Raw genomic sequence first — 19,699 nt, forward strand, 5'->3', positions numbered from 1 at the left:
AAGAACGCACATTGAGCTCTGCAGTCATACTTCTATAATATTTAACATAATCACTTTGGACAATGTGTTGAAGGCATTAATGATCTCATATTGTCATAATCCCTGTGAGCATGTGCAACATAAACATACTGCACAGATTAACTAATGAATGTAAGATGAATCTTCTGGTAGTTAGCGTGTCTTTAATAAGATTTGTTTGTTGATCTTTTTAATTGAGACTAAGTCATAGCTCATGAAGGACAGGCTGACATCTGCTCTTGAATATATAACACTGTATGTTTCACCTATTCATAAAATAATAACTTGAATAGCCTGTCTCCTACTAAAAGTACTTTACTCCTAATGGATTCTAGTTAGAATACACTTTTCTCGTTTCTCCCAAACTATATTGTAATCATTCATTCATCTTCCATACCACGAATCCTCGTAAGGGTTGCGGGGTTGGCAGGAGCCTATCCCAGGCGATTTTGGGCGAAAGGCAAACTAAACCCTCGACTGGTCGCGTGGGCCGTAGGGCACACAGAAAGACAGACGACAATCTGCTCTCACAATCATACTGCCACCAGCGGGAATCGAGCCCGCGCCTTCCCGCACTGAAGTTAGGCAAGTGAACCTCTACACCATGTGACAACTATATTGCATCATAAAAAACAGATCTTCAATGCAGCTTTGAGCTGTCTGAACATTAATTAACTTGACATATTGATCACACTTCATCGGCTCCATTTGTCTGCTAAGACAAATAAATGGGAGCACCCTTGCCTTGGTCAAGTAGAGAGGGGCTTGTCTATTGACCATGACAGCATATCTTTGATAATCCTGATGCAGTAAAGGAAGATACGGGTTAGGCACAAATCAAAGCACTGAACTTAATCAATAAACAGGGACAGTGGTGGAGAAAATAATCAAAGAATTCCATCAGAGTGGTCAAGTGTTTGATTCAAAGGAAATGTCGCAATGTGAAAGCCAACCTACATGATAGATTAGATTGCCTTGTCACCATGGAATAAAAGTGTGACCTGACACTGGATGGCGGACATTTTCGTGTGTGCCTACAGAGCAGTCATGTCAGATTCTTCCCAAGTCACACTTTGCACCAACAACAGAATAACAAACAAGGGGTCAATAACAGATAAAATGCTCTGACGATGCTTGGGAAGGTTTGCACATTTCTTTGCTTTGGTTCAACTCTAATCATCATTTATTTAATACATAAAACATATTTATTTATTTCAAGAATCTGCATCTGGTAAACTATACCACTCTGAGTTTAAGGAGATAATTTCAAAACCAAACCGGTTAAATAGGAAATCCTATAACAATGGAGACCCAAACCAAAGCCCGAAACGGTCAATGGGAATCTGGGCCAAAGGTTAGTGTCCGGGTCACCAGAGTTTACCTGTCTACTTCCTGTTACACATGGCAATGTGTCATGGTTGGGCTATGAAAACAGTGAGACGCGTTTGTGAAAATATGAGATGGCCTACTGAGGGCATTAAGCGGACTTCCATGTTACCAAGCTGAAAAAACACAGATGTTGGAGGTGGTTGAGGTTAATTTGAGTGAGCCCGACTTTCCTCTTGGAGTAAGTCATCAAACATCACATCAGCTTGCATGTGTTTGTGTGTGTATAGTCGGGGTCCCGGCAGGGAAAAGATGTTTCGCGGCCAACAGTGCATGGATAAGGGAAGTGCAGGGTAGAGTAAAACCTTAAGTGGAACAAAGATTTACTGTATTTGGGTGTATATGCTTCAATTCCCAAAGTTTGGTTTTTCAAAATGAATTTAACATGATTTTGGGATGTGAAAAACATATATCAATGTCCTAAAATATGTCAGGCTGGATTAAAAAATAAATAAATAAAACATTTATTAAAAAACAAACAAACAAAAAAACATAACAAATGCAGTGCCTTACCGAACCTCGTTTGGTATAATTACTACACCATGTTAAGTTGCTTGTAACAGCATATATCTATCTGTTAATTAAAGTGCAGGTAAGACATTAACTGACTTTTGTTAGCCATTAATCAGTGTTTACCTACAGAACGCTCAGCCTTTGTAATTAATAATCAGCTTGGACAATGAGTAATCGCCCAACAGGAAGTGTGTGTGTGTGTGTGTGTGTGTGTGTGTGTGTGTGTGTGTGTGTGTGTGTGTGTGTGTGTGTGCATTTCTGAGCATGCTCTATTCACATTATTTTTCTCAGAACCAAAGCACAGTTTTACTAGAAACAAGTTAGTATGCAGAGCATTGATAACAACAAAGCTCAATATAGAAAATCGGGGCGTTTCCCGCTCTATTCATCCATCGTCAAATGTCTCCCCCTCCCAAGCATGCCCAAGTCTTTCTCCTGTCTCAAAGTGACAGTCTTGGAATAGCTTACCTAACTCCATCCTATTTTCCAACTGATTTTAACGTCATCTTAGCAGCAGGAATACTAAATTCCATTTAATTTGCATAAAGGCAATACGCAGACATGGGCTGTAGGTTGGGTGCTCCCTTCTAGACAACTTAATGGAAAACAAAATGGTTTTGCAATACAGCAGAAAAAATAATGAACTGCAAATAAATACTTTCATTCAAGTATGAAGGAGTTGAGTCAAAATTGTAATGGATTTACATAAGAAATGGAAACCTTACCAACTCACGAGTAAATTTGAGTTTCCATGTCAATGTACAAAGACTTCTTTACAGATGACAAGCATGAACGGATAAACTTCCTTTCTTTGAGGCAAATGTCTTGGAATATTGAGAACACACTCATCCTATCATCACGAAGGCACACATGGAGGTAGGATGGATGTGGAGGAGGGGAGATGTACAGCATAATGCAAGTGTTTAAGGAAAAGAAGAAAGGATACCGATGTGGACTGTCCAAATATGTGTCTCTCAACCTGTTTCCCCTTAAAACTCTCTTAGAAATTCCAGTCAGTCCCATTGTCTCTGCTGCCTCACCAAAAAATAAAAATACAATTTATGCTTTTGCTGATTTTTTTCATAGGAATTGGTGTAGGCATCAGAGGTGGTGATTTCATAAATTTTGGATGATCGGTAAATGACCAAAAATATAACCGATCTTGTCCACCAATCATACTTAGCCACTACATTGTCCACATTAACCCGCTAGCATTTGGTCGAGGATATTTGTCAGAAATATGAGGATATAGGCGCACTTGTTAGTTTATTTTCAAATGATTGTTTTTAACAACTGTAACTTCTGTAGCTCTTTGCCATGTTTAGGTGGGATAAATTGGAATTTGTACTTGATATTGGAATCATACAGTCAATGTGTGAAAATTGTTTTGCCTTATAACTCTGTCTTTCATTTGTGAGTAAATTCAGTCAGATAATACCCATTTAGTGAATATAGCTCACATTTGGCTCACATTCAAATTGTTCCAGGGTCAAAAGGTCTTAAGATGTGAGAAAAGACGTGATAGTTTAATAGCAATAAAACAAGATTGATTTAAATTTGTAAGAGGCATGCTGTTCAATAAAAATAAAATTGGAAATAGAAAATAGAAACACAAAATACAAAAATACAATGGGGGCAAATCGGGTAACCATCACTCAAGCTCCGTCTCATCAAAGTCGTCATTAATCGAGTCCGTGTCGTTTTGGTTGTCTGGCAGCTGAGTGACAATTCCTGCCTTCCTGAAAGCTCGAACCACAGTTGAAACTGATATATTGGCCAAGGTATTTAAGATCTACAGGCAGATAGTGGTGTATATTGTCTGGCGCTGTCTACCAAGGGGGATAATGGACTCGGCGGCTGCATGCCGTAGTTGCGAGACCTGTTGCGGCTCAATATGGATCCATATATAATATATAGTTCGCATTCTAGCTTTGAATGCTCTGTTGGCGCCAATCTAGCGGCTGGAGTTCTTCTTTCAATCCACTCGGAAGGATGGCAAGCACCGAATTAGTGTGCTCGTCGTTATACTGGGTGTATTGAGAAAAAGAACTAGATATCCCAGCATGAACCGCGCACGAGGGAAAATGGAGTCGCAGGTTGCTGACCGTACTTGCGAGACCTGTAGAGGATGATGTACCCTATCGACTGATTTTTTTTATTTTATCGTAATAACAATTTTAATATTGGTCCATAATTAAGGCGCACTGGATTATAAGGCGCATAGTCAGCAGTTGAAAAAATTGCAGGCTTTTAGGTGCGCCTTATAGTGCGGAAAATACAATATATATATATCTATATCTATCTATCTCTCTCTCTCTCTCTCTCTCTCTCTCTCTCTATATATATATATATATATATATATATATATATATATATAATTATTTTTTTAAACTCTAAAGCTATACATTCTTGAGTTGACTAACCTAAACATACAGATTTCTGGAAACTACTGTATAACTGTATAACAATCTTACAGACTGCCCGTGAAAACAGGTGGGTGTATAAGTATTCCAATAAAGACTGAGTGGTGTTTTCTGTAGCTAAAAGAAATACATAGTGTAAGCACTACCAATACCCATAGCATAGCAACTTGACTAGACAATTCCTAGTAGCAGAAGAGGTGATTGCTGAGAGCACTATGCTTGTCGATTGAAAGTGCCGGGCCACGGTGCCCTGACAGCCTTCCCTCAACCTCCTCACCTCTGCTGTTCTGCTGTGACTCTGGCTACAATTGCCGCTGCCTGTGAACCTGCCAGGCTGCCAAGGACACAAAGAAGGCCGAGTCAACCTTTGACATCAGAAGCTGCTACCAAAAGACCAGAGACAAGCTGAGCTGGCAGCTTTGTTAACAGGCTTGTGCTTGGAATCTTTTCAGCTCGGTTAAAGTCAATAAAGCGCAAGTCAATAGCGTACACAAACAGATAGACGTGGTGTCAAAGGGTTTACTGTTACGGCTGTACGATTCATGCCATGCTTGAAAAAGTGGGGTATCTGGACTCAAAAGGCTACTGTTTTTTCAAGCTATCTTAAACCCGAGAGCCAAAGTGACATTTGAACATGAAATACGGTAAAGGTTTAATATCAAAGGCTATCTGACATTTGAAGTTGCTGACTCACCGTTAGATGTCGAAATGTACCACCCACACGGTGCCATGTGGAACATGGTGCTTTAGTGGCCGAGATGAGATAGCAGTGTTAGAGAGCTATTCACTGACATGGGGAGCATGTGAAAAATGACCTATACTTTCACAAGCATTTCAGACAAGGAATATGAAGGGAATAAAGCACAATGTCCTAAAAAGAAGCCAAAAATTTTCTGACGAACCACTTGTGTACTCGATACATGTACAGTAGATATAGCGAGTCCATAAATCCTTCCCTTCCAAAATGGAAAAAAATTCAGACCGACTTAACAAATTTAAAACTTCTTCCAGGAGCTGAATGACTTGATTGTGTTAAGATATTCTTTTTTTCAGGGGGTACATGAAACATTATGGAATGAAATGGGCTGGGATGGGCTCCAGCTCCCCCCACGACTCTTGTGAGGATAAGCGGTTCAAAAAATGAATGAATATGTATTTACAGTATTTTTGTTTAGTGTAAACCTAAAAATACCAGTCATGTGCCCTCTTGCATGTACACCAGGATGTATGTCAGTTCCAACAACAGCTGCAATCACCATCTCTTATCATAGCCCATGTTGTGGATTACATCTTTCATCCCTAATCCTACATTAAGGACACATTCTTATGATGGCTGTGACATCATTAAGATCAGTGCGGCAGAGAGAGGACACAGGGACAGGAAGCCAAACACCACAGGGGCAGATTAAGAGATGCATCCGTGAGAATGGATGACGAAAAAGAATGAAAGAAGGAAAGGGGGTGCAACAAAAACGACAGAAATATAAATTGAGTTAAACAGGACATTAGAATAGCGTAGGTGAAAGAACACTTCTGATTTGCATTCGAAGACAACCTGACACAGTGAGCTGAGATCAGTTGATTTTCCTTCATTTAGAATTGGTACCTGCAGAGACACGTGGGCAGTCCGTCAGCATAGAGTCCAGTGGTGTGTCCAAAGGTTCGGAACTTGAGACCCAGTTACAGCAGTGCTACAGGACAAAAGAAAAAAGAAAAAAAGAAAAACCTAAGGTGAGACACCGAGTAAATTAGCTCATGCATCAAATAAGTGATTTCTCATTGGGTGCCATTGAAAGTGAATGACGTCCAATTCATTTGCACTAGGGTGGTTGACAGTCATTATTAAACTCCAATCGCAGAGGCATAGAGCAACGGGGGTTTCAAATTTGTCTTTTGATGCGGGTCATATTGTACTTTTGGCTCCCTGCACAGGGCTACTATAGATATAATAGTGAATTGTCTGCCATTTAAGTCAGCATTCATTGACAACTAATGGCTGAGATACACAGGAGTCTACATCGCTCGTGTTCAATTCATTTTCTGTGGAATTCGCGCGGCAAGGCAAACACCCCCTACCCTCTCGTGGTACACACGCGGGCCTGCGATGCAAAATAAGAGAATAGGAAATGGTTCAATTTCTGACGCCGTCACCTGCCACTACATCCGATCAGTAATGGGTTTGTTGATCGACAAATCCCCTGTGAGGACATTGGCCAACCCAGATATCATGTCCATGCTCCACCCTTTTTCAATATAGAGGAGTTCATCATTTTAATGGTGTGCAACCAGCAAATACTTTATAATATGTCTTAGCATGTTTTCTGGGATTAAAAAAAAACAACGGCAAGAAAAATGGCTGATATTCTCCATGGATCATGCTAGTTTTTGGATTCAGGGTCGTTCCCTTTTCATAATTTTTATAAACCAACAACTTGATGCACATTGGGTTATGACAAAGAATACAAAATGTGTACAAAGATGAAGGTGGAGGAGAAAATGGAGATGCAAGAAAACAAAGGAAAGCTGGAAAGGGGGGTAGCAGTAGGAGAGGAGGGTGAAGGAAGGGGGATGAGCGCGAGAAAAAGACAGCAACACGCAATTAAAAGCTCTCTGACATGTTGCTTGGACATCTTGCTGTTTGTGGTGGAAAAACTGAGGTCCTGTACCATGGTGGATCAGTGGGTGAATTAGGGGAGGGGTTTGCTCAGTTTGATGACCCATAACCCCCTGCAAACACATGCTGTCCTCTCAAACCCCCCAAGTGGTTGACAGCACCACTGTCAGAAAAAGGAATGAACCTCTTTATTTACTTTGGCGCTCTTCGGATTGCATTGACTTCCCCCCTACTTGGTCAAATCTAACATATAGAAAACCATCTGCTACATGGCTGTGTTTGAGTGCTTTCTTGTCAAATGCAGATGCAAACCACAATAACGCCAAAGTTCTCTCTCCTAAATTTATGGGCTAGAGTAGAACTGGTGGTGCAATTGACCAATTTAATGATGATTCGATACAAAAATGAATTTTTGGATATTGTGGCAATATTTGCCTCTATTACAAACTCTTTGACGATTCAATTTGGAATTGAATCATAGGCTTCTGATCAATTTAATATGATATGTAAATAATTAACACAGTAAATTGCACATCACCAAAAGCAATAAGAAATAAAAAGCAATTTTGACGGCGGATAATTTTGTTAAACATTTGAATAAAAAAAAACATTTCTTAACAAAACAGCATATCTTAAAGATAAGGCTATTGATCAAGGTTTTGTGTTTTGTAGAATTTCAATAGATTTTTCCTAAACCGATCAGCCTAGATCAGCCCAATATAGTTTTATCTAATTATGAAAATAAGATATGAGTTCTTTGGAGAATTATATAATATTTGCAGATATAACAAATGACTATATGGGCTTGTGACCGACATATCGATCCAGATCTATGTATCGTTAAAACCCTAAGAAATATTTAGTTCAAATTGCAGTGACATAAACAGAATTTGTAAGTAATTGGTCAGTCAGAAAGTACCATCAATACATAAAAACCTATGCAAATGCAGTAGTCATGTCATTATTGAATTGGTGATTTGGAATAATGGAAATGCAAAGAACGAGCAAACTGAGCTCATTGTTTCATTAAAAAAAGTCTATAGAAAGGCGGCTGAATATATAAATGAATAAATGGAAGTCTATAGAAGTTCATGGCCAAATGCTAATAACTATGTACCATTAAAATACACCAGAGCAATGAAATCAGACAAAATTGCAGTCAGTTGAGCAGAGAGACAAGCGGTACAAAAGGAGGAATGTTTTGTTCCCTGCACAGGTTTAAAACTGTCATAAGTACAAGTTATTAAGAAGGGAGTAAACTTGGGTCTATATATAGGATTAGCTATACTAATGTCATACCGAACAACAAATATTTGTTCAATGGTCCGGGAGTTGTTTTTTTTTTTCAGCGAGAGGGCAACTTATCAAAGTGTGTTTTGCCTTGTTAGAGTGTGTGTTTGCGTGTGCGTTGGAGCAGGGTGACGGCAGAAAGGGAAAGAGGGCGGCTGAGAAGGAATGCTTGGAGAAGACGTTCACCTGATAAGATAAAAGTTCAATAGAAGAAAGAGAACATGTAAAGAGATTACAATGTGCAGCTGGCGTCCTTCTGAATCACTGCTTATCTACTCTTGTTTACTTTCACCCTGGCCCATTACAACGTTGTGCAACAACTTGTGTGTCTACTCGTGTGTCTACTGCTGTGAGTGTGGGTCACTCATTGAATTGTGGGGGGTCTTGAGAAGAAGCATAAAGGCTATTTTGCATTTTTGCACTCACTGACCTTGACTCCCAAAGCCCTGACTGACAAATTTATGAACCATCTCCCATTCGAGCTCCCCAAATACTCAAACATGACAAACAGTCCATAATGCCCCTAACCATGAATTCTATTTGTTTATTCATGTGTTTTTGTTTTTCTGTACGAATATTAAAATGCTAACTGAGAAGATAGCTGAAGGCTAACCTAACCCAGCTGTTGTTGAGAGGAGCTCTGTTAAAACAAATATTTTCTGTTACTGACTGTTTGACGTCTGCAGCGTTTTTTTTTTGCACAAATGATATATTTAATTGAAGCTTAGAGTCAAATATAGAAACAGAGGCAGAGGTGATTATGATGAAACATCTGCCCCGTATACATAAATCCTCTGCAAATATCAACAACACATACGGGAATTCCATTGGGAGGTGTACAGAAATTGCTGTTTTTAAGATAAAAGCAATAGGCTTGTGAGATTTGCTGCAATCCGACGCAGGGAAATAAAGATGAATTTTAACTGGACCAAATGTAAGAAGTCTCCTTATTGCTTTATGAGAAGAATATGATTTTGAAAGGTTTTTCCAGTCTCTAGCTTGCAGGACATTGCTGACCCGCACAGAAGCAGCGGAGCTACTTGACAGCTTCAACAAGTGTCTCATTGTATCTCGTTTAATTCATTCAGCATGTCTGGAGGTAGATGTCAGCTGGGCAATGGAGTGGCCTTTCAAAGGAACCGTCTTTCTTCACCTTGACCATCACCATTAAAGTAAGCAAGGAGGTCAGTTATTGAAAGATTTGTTAAGGCAGTAGTGCATATATGCACACCTACACATTGCATCTTTGGCGAGACATAGGAGAGAGTTATAAATGACAATGTATGCCTTCTAAACAAACAGCATCATCGTATCAAGTCAGAGTCGGCAAATCAGTATTGTTCTAAATTCTTTGGCATCAGAACACTTTTTCCACAATGTACCTTTTGTATTCTACCTGGATATTTAAACAAAAGCATGAGGACTGCATAGAAATTGATTTATCTTTGAATTGACAATGTTGACATGTTAACAATAAAGTTAGTGACTAAACAATTAGGTAAAAGAATTATCTTGCTAATGAATCACATCACACAGTGTTGTATTGATTTGAACCTAGAGATAAACAAAATCGTGTAGCTAGTACATAATGTGTGTGCATGCTGCCCCCATTCTATCGATTCGGTCTCTTGGCAAGCACACTATAGTGGGTGATAGAAAATAACTGTAGTAAAGCAAACCCTTAAAACAGCTGTCAACTAGCAACTTAACTTCTCAGAAAGTTGTCTTGTCCAAGCCATTTTCACCGTCTACGCTCACTCGCTCACTCTCTACGGATTAAGATGGTTTATTCATGATCATTGTGTACTTTTTCTGTTTGTGTGCATTCGTATAAGCTCTAGGCGGGCCACTAGAGTGTGACAGCAGGCCAGCACTGTGACAGGAGACACCTTGGAGACTGTGACAGGCTACCAGCTGTACACCATCATTCATATTTCCCTTTCTCTCTCACATAAAGTAACATGACATACATCTTTCTTCACATATCTTCATTGCATCGAGTTCATCAACATACTTGGACTGCTCAGATTTCCCTTACTATCCTTTTGTCCTTTCCAGTTGGAGCATTAATGGATTTGAAGGGATTGTTTATTGTATTTCTACCGCTAGGCGCAAGAATCTTTACATCTTCAACTTTTGTCTGCATCCTCTCTATGGAATTCACTCTCCTTTAGATGGTGTTTTGTCTCTCTTTGCAATGACGTCATTTGCCCCTCATCTGAACCATTTGGTCCATACAACCCAACCCAGCGGGTGCTGATCTCTAAATCCCATCGCCTTCTTTTTACTCCCCTCTCCTTCCTCACCAAGTAGAGACCTCTCCGACCTTAGAAGGAGGGAATTATCTCTGTCCGAGAAGAACAGAACAGTATACTGCTGGGGTGCCCCGACCTCACATGCACCCACTGCTGTGGGCACCCATATTTATACACTACCCCGAGCATTATCAAGGGTCACTGCAAGCTTCACTCAGTGGTGTGAAACCATCTGTGCTGCACTACCAGTGTGTTGATCACAGTGAGCAATGCAAACACTATTCATGTGGAAGGTCCAACTGTGTTGGGGTTGTTAATACGATGTACCTGTGAAGGGTGTGCTACGTTTCCGTTTGTTTATTAATGCATGCGGTATAAACATTGTGTGGAATGATGGTAAAATGAACAGAAAACATTATTTTTAATGCTTTGCAATGGCCAGGTACTGGTAAACCATTGGCTGCCATTGATGACAATAGACAGTCAATGCAGCAAATCATTGCTTGCGTCTTTTCAATTTTAAAAAAATTGAAATTTAAAAGACAATATTTCACTTTATATATATATATATATATATATATATATATATATATATATATATATATATATATATACATTCACATTCACATACACACACACACACACACACGTACACATACACGTACACACACACATACACACACACACACACACACACACACATATATATATTACAGTTACATTTAGCTAAATGATAATTCTACCTGAACCACTCAATACATTGTTTGAATCTTGCAATACATATTTGTTATGTCTTAATGGTAAGCTCTATTAGAGAAAAGCAAGTGCAAAAAGTACTAAAACAGTGGTCTAAAATTTGGCACCCCAGGGACTATATTTAGTGGCCCCTACTTCCACTAAATCTACTAAATGGTGCCATTGTCTCGCGCAATTAAAACAAAAACACTTTTGGTAAATCAATTACAGTGCAAGATTCCGTAGCTACAGCGGCCCAGTGGATGAGTGGTTAGCGCGTCAGCCTCACAGTTCTGGGGTCCTAGGGTCGAATCCAGGTCCTGGGTGGAGTTTAAATGTTCTCCCTTGTGTGGGTTTTCTCCAGGTTCTCCGGTTTGATCCCACATTTCAAAAACACGCAGAGGAGGCTGGTTAAGCACTCTAAATTACCCCTAGGTATGAGTTTGAGCATGAATGGTTGTCCATCTCTTTGTGCCCTGCGATTGGACGGCCAACAATTCAGGGTGTCCCTCGCCTCTGACCCGAAGTCAGCTGGGATAGGCTCCAGCACCCCCTGCAACCCTTGTGAGGATAAGCGGTTCAGAAAATGAATGAATGAAAGGATAGCGCAACTCACACTTATGTCAGTTCTCACCAGTGTTTGTCGAGAGGATAGCCAAAGGATTTAGCGACAATCACTTGGTAGAAACAATGACAAAGTGAATGACAGACGTTATTGCTTAACTTGATTTGGAAAGGAATATGTGGAATCGCGGCAATTCCCAACGGGAATTTTAAATAATCTTCAAGTTCTGAAGAACTGTTTAAGTTTTCAACAGTTGTTCATAAAGATTGAAAATATAGCATTACTTGTACTTTTCCAATACCTTTATTGTGTAATATTTGATGTGGGAGACACCCACCTCGTCTCCAGTGGCTTCTGGATACATTAAATTTGAGACCTCTGTACTATAATATTAAACAAATTCAGTTTCCTGGTCTCGCAAAGTAGTTTGACATTAATAAATGTGCTATTGACTCCAATTTTATATTTTATGTTATCAAGCGAAATGTCACACATCTAACCTTGAAATTAGACTTAATGGTTTGATGAGTACAATAAATTTCATTTTGGTCATCTCATTTCTCCTTGTGGAAAAAGGAGGTGATTTTGGTTCTATTGTTCTGGGTAATCATCGTAAATAGAAAATCGTTTAAAATCCTAATTATGCTCTGTAGCGTGCATCCCTTGGAAGGATCAAAAATAGGAAATGCAAGACGAGGTCAGCGTAACCTTGAATCTCAACTATTCAAATCACCATGTGCTGCACAAAGTCCCCTAAAAACATGGGATCTAAAAAGTGGGATGCTTATAAATAAAAGTGTGTGTATGTGTCTTCCGTGATTGTGACATCCCTTGTTGCCGAGCAGCTCTGGTCAAGGCTAGGTCTCATCTGTATGTGCATACTGAGGGAGGTCAGAGACTGCATGTGATGCAGAGGTCACAGCAGAAGCGGCAGTTGCTAAAATGAAGCTAACACAAACCCGCATATGCAAGTGCCACCAACCTCTTATCCTTCTTCTCAAATATGTACGACCGTGCAAGCAAAATGAACACATATGAGTGCATATATTTCACCTGCTGCAGCCAGTCCTGTGTGCTTTTACCGGTATCCTGCAGCCACATGCTGTGAGCTGAATCCGTCAGAGCCACAGCACAGACTTTGTTCCTTACTTCGGTTTCTCTGTGATTCATCTGCAAAGAAGAGGAGAGAAGAGAGAGAAAAAAGACAATTTGACACAATTCACTGTTTGTCAAAAGACAAATTAGCACTCTGTCAATATCATAACTTTCACGGATACAGCTATTTTGATTTTAGCAATGTATTCCATTGGCTCCAGCACCCCCCGCGACCCTAGTGAGGATCAAGCAGTTCAGAAATTGAGATAAGATGAGATGAGAATGTATTCCAACTAACACCCCATACATTGCTACAACTATTGGAAATGGTGAATATAAATTCAAGCAGATGTATAGCGTAATACTACACTGAAATATGAAAGAGCTAGTCCAATATAGTGTGTCCTTGTCACATACTGTGCAAATGTCCTTCTGTGTGCACGTTCAAATACCCTGGCTCCCATTCTTAATACCTTTTCCCTTCACATGTCACAGAAAGTGGCGTGTACAGGACCATCTTCCTATTCCCCTCTGAATGTCATGCCAAGGAAAATGTCACACAAAGGACTTGTTACCGTACCACAATAGACTTCCCGCACCGCTGGACCCACCCCAAGGAGTACTGGAGCCAGACCTTGGGAGCGAGCCTTTTCAATGTGCTTCACATTAAGATAAAATAGCGAAGAAAGGAGAACAGGGCTTACAACAATAGGTTAACAATCTCTAACTCCATACATTTAGTCAGGGATGAGAAATGTGCAGCATTTGAATTCTGATTTGGAAATGTGAAAATGCCACCGTATAAAATAAGCCCTGATATTATGGCATGTAGTCAATATTTTGCTTTCTATCTTGGATGACGACTAAAGTCATGTTTGGCTTAGATTGATCCTGCTGCATTATATGTACTAGATCAATAGAGTTTTAAGCACGCATAGCTAAGACCTCACGCTTCTATCACAAGATATATACAAAGTGGTTAGCGCAGCGGCCTGACAGTTCTGGGGTTGTGGGTTCGATCCCAAATCGGTCCTACTGTGTGGAGTTTGCATGTGAGTATAAGTGGTTCAGAAAATGAATGAATGAATGATTCACACTGCGAGATTTTACTGAAGTATGATGGACACCCAAAATAAGTTGTGTGTGGAGAAGTGATCATGCGATGTGGCATATCATTTAAAAAGGTTTCTATTTGTATTTCCATTTCCATTTCGGCTCTTCTGACATATAGAAACACATCTGAAAAACCTCCCTATTAAAGCATAACAACTTTTATTGGAATATTTCAGTGTTTCTTTTTTTGGGGAGAAATACAGGAGGTAGGCCAGCCCGGCGGCCTCACCGTAGGGGACCTGGGTTCAAATCCAGGTCGGTACCACATGTGTTGATTGCATGTTCTCCCCGGATCTGCGTGGGTTTTCTCCGGGTACTCCGGTTTCCTCCCACATTCAATAGACATGCATGGTAGGCTGATTGGACACTAAATATACCCTAGGTATGAGTGTGAGCGTGAATGATCGTTTGTCTCCTTGAGCTCTGCGATTGTCTGGCCACCAATTCAGGGTGTCCCCCGCTAAGTCAGCTGGGATAGGCTCCAGCACCCCCTGCAACCCTTGTGAGGATAAAGTGGTTCAAAAATTGATGAAATACAGGAGGAGGTAATGGAAACAGAGTAATTGATGCCCAGTCTCTCTAAATGGGAGATCATTCTGTAAATGTAATAACCCGAGTTATCCGGAACGTGAAACAGCCACTATGTAAACATATGATTTATAAAGAAAACATATCAGCTGTGGTTTCTTGAATCGGAGAGACAAATAGAACACCAACATGCATACATGGTAAGCTAACACCAATGCGGAGATGTTGAATGAATACTCTGATGGCCTATTCTGTAATGTGAAAGCATCTGGATATGCGGAGTAAAGTTCAGGAGGGGGTTGGCCACAGTGGGGTTGATTGTAGATGAGTCCGAACAGATAAGGGGAAAAGACAGGAATGAAAACAAAGGGAAACAGAAAGATGTGAACTGGAAATATAACTATAAAACTATTTGGTTGCGCATACTTCAAACAGGGCATTTACTTTTCTCTGTCTACTGGACCCTAAATGTTTAACACCAGTCTGATTGACTCTTTTAACCAACACTTGGTACTTTTTAATATATATTTTTTTCTAGCAGAGTTCCTTTTCTCACTCTTCTATCAACATCATTGGAACAGCACATCACATTTACAATCTTCAGATCCATGAAAGCACAGCTGAGTCACCATTGGAGATGACTAAGTTTTAGCCCCTCCCAGCATCCACTCAAACTTTGGGTGAACTATGAATTCTTTTCCCCTCTGCAACTCCCACGTAAAACCAGTTCTTTTCCTGGGGTCTCTGAAGAGGTCTTAGTTGCCATAGAGACGGAAACATTACAGATCTCTGACCCCCTGCATGGCAAAAATCTGCTATATCCAGCTTTTCTAAAATTGTGGGAAACAGAAAGCTCTCTAAGTATACAGTATTGTAACTCAAGGGGCTCTTTCTACTCAAATTACGATTGGCCGCTGTTGAGATCAACATATTTCTAATTCATTTAACCCTTTAGAGGACACTCATTTCATTCCAATGAATTACATGTGTTTTTTTTCTCACTGAAAAATGCCATGATAATAACAGGAAGTGATGCAGATAATTCCCCAAAAGAACAGGAAGTGCCCGATAAATTCACCAGAACGGGAATTGATGAATAAATATGGCAAAATTAACAAAGAAAAAAGTCATTTTGACTGGGCAGGCGTAGGAGCAATTGTCTAAAGACAATATTTTCTATTCAGAGGCTGAAAAAAGGGCTTTGTACAATTTTTTACTATTATGTCAATAATGTCTCTAACCGATTAATCGAAATGAAAATGTTTGTGGATTCAATTGGTAGTCCATTAGTGTGCACTTTGCAGAAAAATCGTTTTTTTTTACTTCTCACTATGATGCCCTTTACTACATGCAAACACCAGCAAAATTAAAAGACAATTATATTTAGGCCTTTGATAATATGTGTCAGAGACAATGAAAGTCCATAGATAATTAGGCAGGGGGAAAAAGATTCCACAATGAAAACCCCCTTAGGGAGACAGGCAGTATCATCCCTAGAAAGAATGCAGATGGGTAGGCAAAGATGGGATAAAGACAGTTGCTCCTTAAGGGGCCTTGTTTACTGTCAGAAAACCAATAGAAAAGCCACAATTATAAACACAGCACAAGTGTAAATAGAAAGTAGAAAAATAACCAAAGAAAAAAATGACAGGAGGGGAAAAAGAATGCACAGAGGAATGACGGCATTGAGAAAAGAACCCCGTAACCATACGCTGGACTCAACATATGCAGGACTGTGGATTGCCAAGTGCCACAGATAATGTCGGACTACCCATGGAGCACTGAAGCACAGCTTAAATATTTGATTGATTAACTGTCCTGTCGCTGCCAGGGAGTACGAGGCAAGCGGCAAGAGCAAACAGACACCAAATAAACAAACATGCATGCGTCTGCACACCGGAAGCTTCGACAACACATGCACTAACAACCCCATAAATCTTTGCACACCAACCAACATTGGAAGAGAGGATAAACACGCACACACACACCCTGGCTTGAACACATTGAAAATCACAAACTCTGCAAAGATAAGTGGCACAGGCTGGAAAAACAAACATAAAGCCCTGACTGAAGCTAAGGATTTTGTCACCATAAATCAATAGAGGATAATAGACTCCGGGACATGGTTAAGTTGCAATGTTGTCTCCAGGGATTTAAACTGGAAATCGGGTAAAAATGAACCAAGTTCTGTTACTTGAGGGTTGGTGCATGCATGTGTCTACATTTTCTACAATGTTTAAAAGTTTGAGTTCCATTGGCAGTGGCAGACGTCCAATTCATTTGAATTGAGAATATGGCAGCGATTATCTGCAGACAGCCTCTTCTGGATCATGAATAAATGGTAAATGAATAAGACGTCTGTTGCCGTCGATGGTAGCCTATCATTCATTACAAGATACAACATCTAGTATAAATGACATTCATGTGAAAGACAAAGTAATTAGATAAGCTGCACATTTCTTAGAACTAATAATATCTGGCCAACAATTCTTTTTCATTAACTGTTGTGTGAGGTTTTTTTACGGATTCTATTCAATTAGTAATTATTGATTGCAATTAAGATAATTTCTGCAGGCCTTAGTTTTCATGCAATTGGCATTTTTTTATCTATAGTTATATTACAGGTTTTTTTATATATATATTTTCAGCCAAGTACACTTGATCTTTTCAGTCCTTTTCATAGTCTGATGTATTTTTCTGAATCATTTTCAACATTAACTCATCATAGTTGACTTATTCTCACATATTGGAGTACTTTGGCAGCAGTGCATTACAGCACATGTCACATTGTCCCTATTGTTGGCTTCCTGTCTCGAGTTGTCTAGAGAATGGCCCAAAAGGTACTATTATTCGTACATATTGTCACTTTTTTAAGTGCTATCTGTATACCCACGTTGTAAAAAATCCAGCTTTGCAATAATTTTACATTGCACAAAAAAACCCAATGCCAAATAAAATCCAGATTTGAAAAAAAAAAAACAGTTTACAGAATTTTTTTTAGATTTGGATTCACCACCTAATGAGCAAATATGTGTTTGCATCAATGCAGCAATTTTTGTTGTTGACCAATGTGGGGAAAATAACGAAAGAAAGATATTGTTTTAACACAAAAAGTGACACTACCCATTTTGTTAAATCAGTACCACCAAAAGTACATGTGATAATGGTAATAAAGAAGTCAGGAAGTAGATTGGGGTAGTTCGGATACTCACATTTGATTGGCTAAAAGAATAAGTGCATTCATAAAATGTCTGCTTATTGAAGTTTTTCCACACAATTGCAAATGAAAAGGCATTGCATTATTGAATTAGGGCAACATTCTTTCAGTTGGGATGAAAATGAAAAAGGTGGCTTCCCTTTCTATCAGCAAAACATCTGCAGATATTTTTGCATCAATCAAACCTTTAGCCTCTTTTCTGCATCTTGTCACGATTTGAAAACGTGTACTATTGTTTAGAAATGGTTATAATATGCTTAGTTATGTCGCACTTTTTAATTTATTGGCTGCAATTGACAGCACTAGAGAGCCAATCCATTTTTAATGGGAGAGCCAATGAAAATTATTTGTCTTCAGTCAATCTGAAACATGTCCATTCATGTGCCAATGTCCTGTTTTGTTAATTATATTCAGAAGGCACGCCAGCTCGCTTAAGAGTACCCACAGTTTATTGCAAATCATCAATTCCTTGACAATATAGAGTGATAGAAATCCTATGGACAACAAAATGATATTTTCCCAGTTGATGTATGATTACACCCCAAACATAGAAAGATCTGGAACAAATATTTTTTTTCCTCTGCTGCCAAGATAGAGCATCCCGACCCTCCACAAAACAACTCCATTTAGGTGGACAAGGGCCAACGTTGACACGACACTTCACTAGTGGGGTGATTCATTTGGGCTCAATTGCATTTACGAGTTTAAATGTGAGCGAGCAGGCCAGAATTGTGTGCGCGGTCTACTCCAGCGCCGCTGCGCAAGCCGTGTCATCCACTTACATCCAAACACACTCATCCCTGGCTGTGAAAACACAGGCGCCTGTCCCCCCACACTCCAACACCCTCCACAGGAAGAGACAACAGCAAAGCTTCCTGTGGCTTTGAAGCGGCAAAGCCGTGTCCCCTGACGGTCCCCGGCTTCCTTTGTCTTAACCGCAGGAAGGAAGCCCTTTCCAGCACGATGCCACGGGATCCCTCGGGACATCCAGTGAGTGTGTATGTGTGGGCGTTGAGGTCACATGCATTTACTCTCGGAGTTGCCCCTACCACCAGCGTGAACTTTGGCTGAGGCTGTACGAGGGAGGGAGGCCTCAGGAGAAAAGGGCAACAACTTCCTCCTCTCTTTCCTTTCACCCCTTATCGGCACATGCACGGTAAGGGAGAGTGAGAGGAAGTGAATATAGAGTGGCGTGGCGGGGAAACTGATTGGGGCGAACAGAGGAAATAGGTGAGTGTCTTTGTCAAAGTCAGTCAGTGACTCGCCACTGTGTATGTTCGACGTGCGTGTAAACATGCAAAATCACCCGCACATACAAGTGGGAGTTGAGAGGAAAAGGAAGGGCAATAAATATTTACTGACACAGCACAAGTGAAGAATGGCTGTCCAGTGGTGGAAACAAAAGGTAGAGGATGAGAAGCGGCGTGCCAGGAAACCTAGCGAGTGCGGGCGCTGCGCCTTGCTTGTGCCCGAATGAAAAACAAGAGGAGGAAGGAGGGGAAGGTGGATTTAAAAAAAAAAAGGGGGGGGGGGGGCAAGAGAGAAGAGAGAATGAAAAAAAGAAGAGACAAAAATGGGGCTGGGGGTAATGAGTGCTCATAAACAATAACAGCCCAGTGGAGAACAATTGCTATACACTCAAGAAAATGGATTTAGTTTCTTGATGATTAATTTGAGTGAGGGTTTTTATGAACTCAAGCACCGGGTCAGGTATAATGGTACACGCAATTCCCCCTGTATTTATTCCACGTGGGTGTGTTGGAATATATATATATATATATATATATATATATATATATATATATATATATATATATATATATATATATATATATATATATATATATATATATATATATATATATATATATATATAATGTCCACATACTACGTGTATGTCAGATCTTTACGAGGTATATATAGGTTCTGGTATGCTACAATGCATAA

At 39.9% G+C, this 19,699-nt stretch overlaps 1 protein-coding gene across 2 annotated transcripts in view; it reads right to left on the reverse strand.

The window, feature by feature from the left end:
* The window catches only part of arb2a (ARB2 cotranscriptional regulator A), a 139,126-nt gene that overhangs the window by 35,139 nt on the left and 84,288 nt on the right, over positions 1-19,699 (reverse strand). For both annotated transcript variants that reach the window (XM_077600198.1, XM_077600197.1), the window contains 2 exons: positions 12,853-12,969; positions 5,947-6,031 (listed from right to left, as the gene is read on the reverse strand). In XM_077600198.1, the coding sequence (XP_077456324.1) occupies positions 5,947-6,031; positions 12,853-12,969 (202 nt within the window). The remainder of the gene's footprint in view (positions 1-5,946; positions 6,032-12,852; positions 12,970-19,699) is intronic.

This window comes from Stigmatopora argus, chromosome 5 (genome assembly GCF_051989625.1).
Source record: "Stigmatopora argus isolate UIUO_Sarg chromosome 5, RoL_Sarg_1.0, whole genome shotgun sequence".
NCBI lineage: Eukaryota > Metazoa > Chordata > Actinopteri > Syngnathiformes > Syngnathidae > Stigmatopora > Stigmatopora argus.